This window comes from Phaethon aethereus (assembly GCF_964289735.1).
Source record: "Phaethon aethereus genome assembly, chromosome: 6".
Classification (NCBI taxonomy): domain Eukaryota; kingdom Metazoa; phylum Chordata; class Aves; order Phaethontiformes; family Phaethontidae; genus Phaethon; species Phaethon aethereus.
Genome location: NC_138580.1, coordinates 1,122,793 through 1,135,159, shown reverse-complemented (window position 1 = coordinate 1,135,159; position 12,367 = coordinate 1,122,793). Strand labels below are relative to the sequence as shown.

At 41.2% G+C, this 12,367-nt stretch overlaps 1 protein-coding gene across 2 annotated transcripts in view; it reads left to right on the top strand.

Annotated features, from left to right (window-relative positions):
- Nucleotides 1-919: 919 nt before the first annotated feature.
- GPD2 (glycerol-3-phosphate dehydrogenase 2) overlaps nt 920-12,367 on the top strand; it is a gene marked incomplete at both ends in the record, with an annotated part of 47,978 nt that continues 36,530 nt past the window's right edge. Inside the window, 2 exons of one of the 2 annotated variants that reach the window (XM_082001441.1) lie at nt 920-1,018; nt 11,000-11,171. In XM_082001441.1, coding sequence (XP_081857567.1) covers nt 920-1,018; nt 11,000-11,171 — 271 coding nt within the window. Of the gene's footprint in view, nt 1,022-10,999; nt 11,172-12,367 lie in introns of both variants that reach the window. The other variant, XM_082001440.1, reaches the window with a different exon arrangement.

The following is a 12,367-nucleotide window of genomic DNA, read 5'->3' as shown; positions in this document are numbered from 1 at the left end:
TCTGCTGGGTGAGTCTGGGGCTTGGACAAAGATGTCCTCATAACCAGAGGGCTTGGAGCACTGATGGGAGTCCTTCAGACTTGATGTATGTTGTTTGTAATGTGACGGGAGCTGCCACGGTCCTGGGAAGATGGATTGGTTGTGCCTGCTTAAGATTCAGGTCAGTGCCATGCAAATTTTTCATTCAGTATCCGAACACTGGGTCTTTTAAGAATTTGCCTGACCCACATAGGGCTAGTTTTAAACCCTCTGTAGCTGGACGATAAAGTTCTGCGCTTCTTTCAAGTCACTTAATCTTGTCTGCTGTCACTGCTGCTGCTTCCCACTGAAGGACCTGCTTCCTGACTATCAGCACATTGCTTCTCCACCGTTCCTGGGTAGGACAAGCTTTGCTCGTATACAGTGAATACAGGGATCATAATTCCTGGCTGGGAAGCGAGATGGAGTGCTGTTAGGCAAGTGTGACAGCAGAAATAGTTTGATGGGATGGGAGGGTAGCTAAAGGTGATCTTGTCAAGCAGATCAGCTCTTCTGTTGTGATAAGGATTTGGTGGCCATCTGGCTGATGACAGGGTGTTCTTGTTCTGCTTTTGCCATGGTATTGTAAGCACTTGTCACACACATGAGTACTTAGAGTTTAAAAGGGGGGTGGTGTACATATCTACTCGTATATCTAGCTACTCTTTTGTCATTCAGCTTTCGCAGCAATTACCAGAGCACTCTGGCTTGCCTCTGTCTAGACTTTGTTTAGAAGTTATTAATGTGGCAATGAAAATTGCTAATTAATATATCGCTACCCTAAGCGTCAACTTGTCACAACATTGTCATTAGTTTCTACAAATGGTCTATTCTGTGTAGCCTAGATTCTAACATGGTAAAACTGCTTATTAATTTTTATCTTCTTTTCTTACAGTAAAAAATGGCATTTCAGAAGGCAGTGAAAGGAACTGCTCTCATTGGAGGAGGTGCCATAGCAACAGTTTTTGGCCTCTCTCAATTTTCTCAGTATAGAAACAAACACGTAAGTATTAATTATGATTTCTGATAAAATATGAAACTTAAAATCTGTTTGAGCGTATGTTAGGCTTATACGAATAGTTTTGTTTGGAAAGGAATGCCAAGAGCCTCTCAGCTTGATTTCGTAGGTGCTAATCTGGAGGATGGCATTAAATGATGTTTCACTTTTGTAGGTCTTTAACCAGTGGGGAAGTGTGATTCTTGTAAATCATTTTTCATGTTTAAAAAATGACCTTTGTGTACCACTAGGAATTTTAGTTAGTTGCAGGAGGCGTGGAAAGTACCGATTGAAGTATAAACACTAAGTACAGTTTGGACAGTATTTTCAAACTCACAAGCTTGAAGTGAAACCATTAGCACTACCTCTGAAAATCTGTGCTTCAGAACAGTCATGGTGCCAGCTCTCATTCAGTTCAAAAAGCTGAAAACTGTTTGAGGATAGGATCTGTGCCGAAGAAGTCAATGGTGAGGCTGCTGGTGTTTCTGGTGGGCATTGGCCTCTGCCTGGGTGGGCAGAACCTGGATGTGGGTAAGCTTGAGGCACAGTTCAGTACTGTCTTCCAGGTAACTAAGGCACACACATACACAGAAGAAATTCCCTGAGCAGTGAAGGACGACGTTGGAGACTTACTGTTAAAGTAAAGTAGTGGTAGCAAAAAGAGGTGCAGTAGATACTGGTGTCAGTTTGCATATTGATTCTTGCCATTGTAGAAAATAGATTTCATTGACATATCTGCTCCTCAGCAGAGTCAGAGTTGCCATGCTTTTTAACTCTCTTCTTGATGCACAAGCCAAGGACAAATCAGTAAAAGGATCATGAATTGTGGATTGGTTTTAAGCAGAGCTGGTGTGGATCAACAACTGCTCTTTGTCTGAAAGCAGATAAATGCCCCTTGTTTTAATGCAGTTGTGCTGTGCTTTAGAGTTTTATAAAATAACCATGTCTGGGCTATTAGGTACGTATAAGGGAACATGTCTTCTGATCTTGTGTTAAATGTGGGCTGTGAGTATGGCACCCTGCATTTGGCCAAAAATATTTGCAGTCAGTGTTCTGTAAAATGATTGAAGTAGGTGTCATCAGAGCTCTGGCCTGACTTGTTTCAAGTCTGGGTTTGGAAAAGCTTAAGCCTGAGGAACAAGAGGGACCTTGACAGCCTTGAGAGGTGGGCCCATGCAAACCTCATGAAGGTCAACAAGGCCAAGTGCAAGGTCCTACACATGGGTCGGGGCAATCCCAAACAAATACAGGCTGTGCAGAGAATAGATTGGGAGCAGCCCCTGAGGAGAAGTACTTGGGGATGTTGGCTGATGAGAAGCTCAACGTGAGCTGGCAGCGTGCGCTCGCAGCCCAGAAAGCCAACTGTATCCTGAGCCATATCTAAAGCAGTGTGGCCAGCAGGTCGAGGGAGGTGATTCTGCCCCTCTACTCCGCTTTAGTGAGACCCCACCTGCAGTGCTGTGTCCAGCTCTGGAGCCCTCAGCACAGGAGAGACATGGACCTGTTGGAGAGGGTCCAGAGGAGGCCACAAAAATGCTCAGGGAGATGGAACCCCTCTCCTGTGAGGACAGGCTGAGAGAGTTGGAGGTGTTCAGCCTGGAGCAGAGAAGGCTTCAGGGAGACCTTATTGCAGCTGCCAGCCCTTAAAGGAGTCCTACAAGAAAGCTGAAGAGGGACTTTTTACAAGGGCATGTAGTGATAGGACAAGGGGTAATGGCTTTAAACTGAAAGAGGGTAAATTTAGGTTTGATAGCAGGAGGAAATTTGTCACTATGAGGGTGGTGAGGCCCTGAAACAGGTTGCCCAGAGAAGTAGTGGATGCCCCATCCCTGGTAGTGTTCAAGGCCAGGTTGGACGGGGCTCTGAGCAACCTGGTGTAGTGGAAGGTGTCCCTGCTCACTGCAGGGGGGTTGGAACTAGATGATCTCCAAGGTCCCTTCCAACACAAACTGTTGTGTGATTCTGTGAACTACCTCCTCTTTCCTTTGAGATGGTATCAGTCTGAGCAGCTAGGTGAGCAGGGCCTCATTGTGTGGTGTTTTCTGCTTCTCACCTTAGAAATGTAATCAGTCAGCTCTTTATCTAGACAGGCTGTTACTCTGTGAACTGCTCTGGTTACCACACATTTACTATAAGTTGCCATTCAAATTGGGCAAACTGAAAATAGGAACAGAAGTGGATCTTAATGGTTTAGTTGAAGGTAAAACAGTGGGTGATGGGAGATGGTCTTCACTGAGCGCCATGAAGGCGTGTATTACGTCTGAATAAATGATAATCTGAATCTTCTGGCTGTTTCTATGGGGAGGAGGAGGAATAGCAGCTGCGGTATTGGTAAAGGAAATGAGATGATTCATTTCTGGGGAACCTAGTTGGAAAGTGGATAAGCCAGAATCCTTATGGCTTCAGATACTGTTGCAGAAAATAAAACCTAGCATTTAAAGTGAGCTTCCCATTGGGCTGCCTGTCTTGCACCTAGCTGATAATACTGTTTCTAACTCTCTCTAGACTTTTACAATCTGGCTTTATTACGGTAAGAAATGGCAGCTTCAAATTTTAGGACTGTTAAATAAGAGAAGGAGTTGGAAGGGAAAAGTGATCTGGATAGCTCACTTCTTGTATATGCAGAATTTGGGGGAATTCCCATTTTTCTGGGAATGGATGGCCATTATGAATTTCCAGAGGCAGATTAAAACCCAAAGTTTCACAGAAGGTGATCGTGGTGTCAAAACGAAATAACTGCTTGTTCCCCGATTTCTAAACCTATTGTGTAGGATCAGTCTACAAAGGATCTGAAAATTTCCAGCATATGTGTAAGCAAATGGATCTGTCAAGTGAACAGCATGTTGTTTTCATGTTGTACTAACTTGCACATTTCCCACGTGGTGTCCCTTAAAGCTGCTGCTTTAAACACCTAATATAGGGCAGCAGGTGGAACATAACTGGAGGGATTGACACAAAGAAGGACAGTCCATTTGCTGTGTTGACATATCTAAGCTGTGGGCATGTCCCTCAGCCCAAATGTCCTCTCTTTAATAATGTCTGCCAATCAAATATATACTAGGGCAAAGATCTTGTCTTCCTTTGCCAGTGAAGGATATTGCCCCAAGATGTGCACTAATTGGCTACACATTGTAGGAGATCTGTTGTTATTTCAAGAACAGAATCCATCACATAATAAGACAGAAATAAAATGCTCAGTTTTTTTACCCTTGACTGTACTGCTTCACTCAATGACTGCATGTCTGTGCTGTGGCTAGCATCCTGGAATTAGAGGCACCCAGTTACAGGATAAAGGCCTCGGCTGGCTGATAATCCTGAACACACAGTCTAGTTGATCTATCTTTCTTTGTTTTTCATGTTCACTCAGCTGGTGTTTGGTGCTTCTGTGAGACTTGGCTGTCCTGGTAATTCCGTGGGAGAAGCTGAAGGGTGGGAAAGTTCTGGCCCTTGAGAATGGGTGGGAGGCCCTTTGGGTTGGTTTGTCAGGCATACTAGCGAGTGGTTTGCCTACTAAAAGGGATGAGTACTGGCAATTTCCGATGTTGCAATTTAAGTTGTCTGTGCTAGATTTGAGTGTCGAAGCCTGACTGTGAGGAGAATGGCACAGTTAGCATGATTAACCTTGTCTGTATGTAAACAGCTGTAAGTGTTTACGGCTTGGAAATAAAACGCTCCTCTGATTCAGATCTGTCCTGGTTTTCAAGATTTTTATCCCAACTTATTTTTCTGTACACACATGTGCTGACCACATTTCTGCAACAGCAACTGAGGCGATATAACCTTAGAATACGTATCTACGAATGGCATATGCAGGCGTACAAGCAGTTTAGTAAATTGCCCTTATTGTGTGTTGTTTTTTTTAAATATTGCACTTCTGTGTCTTTTATGGTAACCTGATCACTGGGATATTTACTGAATTAATAAGCTGGGTTAGCTTAGTGCTATGTGTAAAGGAATAAGTAGGAATGACACTAATTCAAGCAAAACCTCTTTCAGCAAACACACAGGAGTGGTTCTTTCATGTTGAATAACCATTACCCTTAAGGAAGCGGGTCGAGGTTTCTGTGCAGCCTTACTGACTTAGGCTGTTGAGGGCAAATGCGTAAGTCTGACAAGGAGGCTTTTGGTTAGATTAAAAAGCCCTTTTCCAGAGAAAAGGAGACAATTGGGGAACTCTTCACAGCAGGTAGTGCAGAGGTCTGAAGAAACTAGTCCCTCCTAAACTGTTTTTGGCTAAAGCAAAAGTGTGCGTAGACACTTACATATGTTTTTTTCAGTGCTACCACTGTAAATGAATTTCATCTTAAACAGTGCAGGAACTCTCAAATCCACGTGCTACCAATCCATTGACTATCAATCACGAGCTCCTGAAAAGAATTGCATCTGAGATGAAGTTGGACCCCTCTGAGACATTAAATACACAGGCCATGTACATAATTGATTGATTTGGCCTCAAATATTCAGATACCTGAATGGCAAAAGTGATACAGCCAGCCTTTGCTAACTGTTTTGCCAGGCCTTCTAACAATAATGGTGATAGAGAAATGGAAATACCAGTTTCTCTTGCTTCTTGTACATGCTGCCTGAATTGCTGCATTCTTGCTTTTTGTGCCTTTATTTTAATGCACCGAGACAAGTGGACTAGTACTACATATAATGTGGGTATACTTTGATGTGCCATGTTTGAATTGGAGTCCACTGATAATTTTACATATTTTATTTTTTCCGCCCTCCCTGTAATCATTAACGGAAAAAGCACTGCTTTGTTTTGGAGTTGTAAGAGATTGCTGTCTTTTCCTAACTAAGCCCACCAGGCAATCCTGCTCTCTTTCTGGTGTGTAAGTTGGTCAGTAGGAATCACTCATCAAGGTGAATGCAGTAGCGTGTGGTAATATGCTAATGCATCAGGGCCTGCTTTTGTTTTTTTTTTTTTTTTAATTGTTTGTTTGGGGTGTTTTAAATGAATAAGGATGACGAATTTGATTCTGCAAACCTACCTGGGGATTTACATTAGCAAATTAACAAGAATGCTTGCTTATGGATTACTAGATCACTTTATAACTTCATGATTGAATTCAAACTGCCAAACTAAATTTCCTCTCACTAAGAGTGTAATCAAAACCATTCAAGGAACTCTTGCCTGAGAAATTGTAGATATAAACAGCAATTGCTTATTTCAGTAAACATACTTGTTCACTGCCGAACTAATCACGTTATTGCAGATGGAATCCCTGTATGCAGCTTTTCTTCACTCTCACATTTAATTGACAGCAAGATGAATCATATCTATATCAACTCCTAGTGCGCTAATCACTTTCCTTATATTTCAGTGCTAATCTCGAGGCTCTTGCTATACCAGTCGCTAGCTGCTTGGGACTCTGGTCGATGTCTTACTGCAAGCCAGTTGTTGACATAATGCATTTAAAAACAAACCAAAAAATATAGTCAAAACCGAATTATGTTAATACTTCTTGAACTCCGAATTTTGTTGTTCTTGTATCCTCTTATTTTCCCAAACTTAAGTTGTACACTTTGAAAATAGTCACTTCTTTTGCTGAAGAAGGCATGTCTGGACAGATAGTGCAGAACTAATTTTGAGATGGGGATTTTCACTTTTTTAAAGTTTAAGAAAGTTGAGCGTATGTAGCTGAACTTGATCAACTGAAACACATGCAAGACTAAGCCCCGGGTGGTTTTCATCTTCACAGTTTCATTCTGGTTGCTGTTGTCTCCAAGTCACAGGGTGATGCTTAGGGGAGGTGGGAAATTAGCATCAGCTGGCTGCCTGTGCCCACTGTTATGGTACAGTGCTAAAAAGCATGCTTAATGCCACAGCTTACCGAGGGAAAAACAGAGACCGTGTAGGAAGCCAGACACTTCCACTTGCTATGCAACCCAGAAAGCTGCAGCGTTGTCACAGTTTTCAGGTATTCGAGGAGGAAAAACCTTTCATGTGCTGCTTTCTCATCCCCTTTCAGGAGGGGAAGCAGTGCAGAGCTGCTGCTGGAGGCAGTCAGAGGGGTCACAGCAAAGCTCTGCAGAAGCACAGAGGCAGGAGGGTTGTCTTTACAGCCACAGAGGAAGGGGTGAAGACAGGAATGGCTGGATCCTCTCAGTGTCTCTCTCCTTGTGCCCATTGCTCCCTGGGAGAACATGTTCTGGAACTGCATCAGTGTACCATACTCCAGGGATATAAAAGTTTCCACTGTACTTTGGGGGATATAAAAGTTTTTAGCACTGCTAGAGATGAGTAGTCTGGGGAGAGAGCGGAGCAAGAGGTGAAAGCGGGTGGGAATGTACAGAATTCATTGGCCAGAAGAATAATGTGGAAGCTGAATTTCTCTGAAGTGCCAAAAGTTTGTACCTCATCTGGTGATCTTTGCCAGCTGCTATGTGTTAGTATGTAGACATGTGAGAGCAAGGGGAGACTAATTGCGAGGCTCATCAAGATTGACCTGTCTGCTGCACTTTGACTCAACCTCGCCACTGTCCGTGTGTTTGTCATAACTCCTTGAACTCCGGGGGCTGGCGGCATGTATGTGTCTATTTGAGGGTTGCGGTGGGTTTAAACAAGCCTCGAAGTAGAAGACCTTTCATTACTGTGCATTTGTAGTTTGTGACTAAGCCTGGGCCACAGTCGGTTGAATGCTTAATGTGGCTGCTCAGGTGCCTGGAGGTGAGCCCGTGCCCAGTCGCTTGCTGCTGGGCCAGGGTCTGGGGCTGGCCAGGCTGGAGGTCACCCCAGTGGAAACCACAAGCACTGTGCTTGGGAAAAATCAGTGGTAATGCTATAGCTTGAGTCACAATTTGACAAATTTTCGTTGTTTTAAATCTTAATTTTCAATTTCTTTTGGGGAAGGTACAAATCCTTAATATGAAGTGAAGCACTCTTTCTTGAGGCCAGCTTGCCTTATTGATGGTGATTGAATTGTAACACACGTGCAATGAAAGTGGCTGCTGCTATCCTAAGTAATTTGCATGAACTACTTGCATTGTGGTGAATATAATCCTTAATCATTAATGATTATAATCATTAATTATCTTTTGAATATCCACTTCCTTTAGACATGGCTACTAGTTATTAGATTTTATTTTCAGTTGTATAGTAGTGATAGGAACATTGAGAAATAACGCATTTGAATCTTAATGCTTCTGAAGAATGAGTAAATAACTTTGAACAAAAATATTTAGGTTGTATGCACCATATAATCTGAGTTCAGGCTTCTTGTGCGTGGCTGTATTGGCTGTTAATTTACAGTGGACACGTTGCAAGAATAGCTTTTACCTTTCTCACAAGGTCTGCTTACAGACTTCTACCACAGCCAGTGAATTGCTTGCTAAAGAGGAGCTACACCATTTGCGTAGCGAGTCATGGAAACCCATTCAGCTGCGCATGTGAACAGATAGTGACTGAGTTACCTTCTGTCAGTCAAGCTATTTTAATCTGGCAGGTGTATATTCCCTCATCATTGATTGCCAGGGAAAGTGGCTGGAGCTCCTAAAACCTGGAGGTGGCTTATATTTGCAGAGAGCTTTTCCTAACTGTAGTGATCTAGGAACGTCTGTCTGGGAAACTCAACATGTGGGCTGAGTAATGATAAAACACTGAGGCAGGGTGAACGGTGCTGTGGTGGTGTGTTTGCAGCGTGAGACTAGGCTTAGGAGCTATTTCTGTGGGAACTGTAATTCCCTGTTAACAATGGAATAAGCAATACAGTTACATATTTGTTACTATATACAGTATTGTTACTATATACAGTATTATTACTATATTTGACTATATATTATTATTTGACTATATATTATTACTATATTTGACAGTAAACCACATAGTCTCATTAGCCTCATCAAATTTGAGCTTATATTAATGCTACTGTATATTTTTTAATTAAATTAAAAAACTTGCCTAGTTCAGTTTATTCAAGGAGCACCAGGGAAGGTTTAGATTGGATATTAGGAAAAATTTCTTTACAGAAGGAGTGGTCGAGCATTGGCACAGGCTGCCCAGGGAGGCGGTGGAGTCACCATCACTGGAAGTGTTCAAAAAACTTGTGGATGTGGCACTTTGGGACATGGTTTAGTGGGCATGGTGGTGTTGGGTTGACGGTTGGACTCGATGATCTTAACGGTCTTTTCCAACCCTAATGATTCTGCGAAATAAAAACTTACATGAGACCTTCCTTGCACATTGTAAGCAGTGGATGGAAAGAGATTAGACAAATTCTTCTAGATGATAGAAGAAAGTAGTATTTTGTGTTTTGTCACTTGAATTTAATTAGTTTAGTTTTTCCTGTGTGGGAGATCTGGAAGCTATTTTACACCCGTTTAAGTCTGCCGTTTGAACTAAAGACTGGTTTATGCCCAGATCTTAGACTATAGGTTTTTCCTGTGTCAAAAGTGTTTATAATTTTCAGGAAACTCTGAAAATGTTAATTCTTAATTTCCTGTTTGTCTATTTTGATCCATTCTGAATTGGCCAATTAGTTCTTCTGTCCTGGTTTGCTCATCTGTGTAGTGTAGGCCTTTATTTGTTTTCACATAATGTATTTCAAATCAGTAGTGGTTAAAACATTTCCTTTGGAAGTGCTAGGTACCAATAAAAGTACTTCTCTCGATGAAACGAAATTCAGAGCACTAAAATCTGGTTATTTCTGAAAGAGATGGCTCAAATGATGTTCTGAAGGTTGTGGGAGCTCTACTGCCGAGCTAGGATGTTCTGGCTCGGTGGCCAGTACCTCACTTCCCCTTCTTATATTGGAAATGCAGGTGCTTTGTCTGCTAGGTATGCTTATGTACAAGTGATTACTCTGTTGTGGAAAAGCTGGGTCCTTTGGGTCTGTAAAAGTAGTGGTCAGAGAAATTCACTGACTAGTTTTGTGCAGAATGAGGGACAATGGTGAAGATAATTTGGGAGGAAAAGAGCTGGAACAAAAAGCAAAGCTAGAGCTGAAAGCAGAGAGAAAGCAAGCATGACTTTTGTGGTCTTGTACCCTATTTAACTGTCTGAATAACTATATCTGCCTACAGCCCATTCTATATAAAATCAGTGTGATGAATATGAACCCACAGTGATGGCACTCAAAACATTATTATTATGAAGTATGTGACCAGTAATAGAGTTTGGGGATTCCTGTGACACTAAAGGTTTTCAGAATTCAGTTTAATTTAATGTTAACTGAAGAGATCCTTCAGAAACTGGTTAAAACCTTAAAATTTAAACCATGGTCCATATTAGTTGACTGAGCAAGGCGACTTTCTCATCACAGCCACTAAATGGAGAGCAGCACTGCCTCATGGAATATTAGGTAGAGTAGCAGGGAGATTCGCAAAGCCATTCCAGTAAAATCTGAACTTGTCTGGAAACTGCCACATCATTAAGTTTTGTAATTTTTTTAAAAAAGTTGTATTTTAGTGTGCTTTAGGATATGAATTGCTTTGCTTATAGGATTTTTAAAAAAGGATATGGAAATAGTGTTTCTGTGGTGTTTTAGTATGCTATATTTGACAGTAAACCACATAGTCTCATTAGCCTCATCAAATTTGAGCTTATATTAATGCTACTGTATATTTTTTAATTAATTTAAAAATATAAAAATGTACATTCATCTTTTAAGTCTTTTTGCTTTGGATTTTTTTGGTAGAGAGCTGAGAGCCTAACCATATATCTGTTTATGAAAATACTTCTGAGCATCCTGTAACATTTGACATAGCAGAAGGCTATTCCTAGAAATGTATAGGTGGTAGCACTAGAGTACTGCATTATATTGAAGTAGGCAAGATTAAGTGAATGTGTGCTAATGCTTTATGGTTTTAGTACTGTTTGTCGCTCCATAATGTTTTGTTACAATACTATTATTAAATATAGGTAAAGTGACTGGGAATATTTGAGTTTACCTTTATGGTTATAGAAAATACTGTGATTTGGCTGTGTGTGCATATACACAATAAATACAGAACCTCATGTATTGTGGTTAATCTTTGTAGGGTGCCTTTGTGCATGTTCAAGCTGCAGAAGCTGTGACTGTTCCAATAAAGAACCATTTCCCTACAAGGGAACAACAAATTTTGGCCCTGCAAACCACAAGTGAATTTGATATCCTTGTTATAGGTGGAGGAGCAACAGGATGTGGCTGTGCTTTAGATGCAGTCACTAGAGGTAAGGCTTGACAATTTAATTGCATTTTTATTTTTGGATTACATGGTTTATAGTAAATTTATCAGATTGGCTTTTCAAAAGTACTTTAAAATAGAGGTGTGCTCTGAATGCCTGGTTATAAGACTTCCTTCTGTTCTCAAAAGGTAAAATGAACTTGAAGAAAAAAATGTTGCATTTTGTTGTTTCAGCAGTCTTTATTGTCTAGGCGCTTGTATGCAGTTGTCTAACAAACCTTTTTGCTGGATTGGATGTTCCTGGATGGGACTTCTCATGCTCTGTTATTCCTTACTTGGTGGGTTTATCTGTAGTCACATTTCAATTGTTTGTGCAGGAGAGTATCTGCAGCAAAGAGAAGACAAGACTTGCACAGCACTTTTAGCAGTTACTTTGAAAGGGCCAAGCATGAATTCTAGATGAGGCACAGTGGCTCTCCAGCTCATATTTCTTGTAACATGAGATATCTACAACTTCTGCTATTGCATTGTAGCTGCTTAGTGTATTGAGGGTTTGGAGAAGTCTCTTTGGATTTTCAGTTAGAGGGACTACCACCATTCAGTCTGAAGGTACATACAGTAGTTCTCTACTCAGATATCCCCTCTTTTGGGGGATTAACTGGTTTAAGAAGCTACTAGAAGCAGCAGAACTGATGTTAACTTTATTGCGTAGCCTTAACTTGGGGAAAGCCTAAGGTAAAATGAGTTTAAGCTAATGCTTTTTACCTGACTTCCACAGGAGGATGAGAATTTGTATGGTGACAGTCAGTTGTGGCTCAGTAGATGTGCAGATGTTGCCCAATAGCTCATGCAGTTGGTCAGATGTGTGAAAAACTCTGTTCCGGGAGTGAAGAAGCAGGATGCTAATGACCACTCTGTGTCATCCACCTCACACAGTAACCTTGAAATTGGCCAATAGGTTCAATCAAATTTGGCAGTTCTCAAAGGGAATGTATCATTTTACAAATTTAGTGAAAATAGATCTTCAGATACAGAGATAAGAATGCATGGGTAGTGTTTCTGTGGGAGAGGCTGTAGCATCAACTCCTGTTCTATTAAGATGCTATATGCCCCCAGAATATCATATTTTTAGCCAAAAACCTGTGTAAAAGATTTGTGAGAAAAGATTGTCTTTGGTATGGAATATAAGGCATAGTAGATAGCCATTAAAGTTCTTCAGGTTCTTTAAGCTGTGGATACACC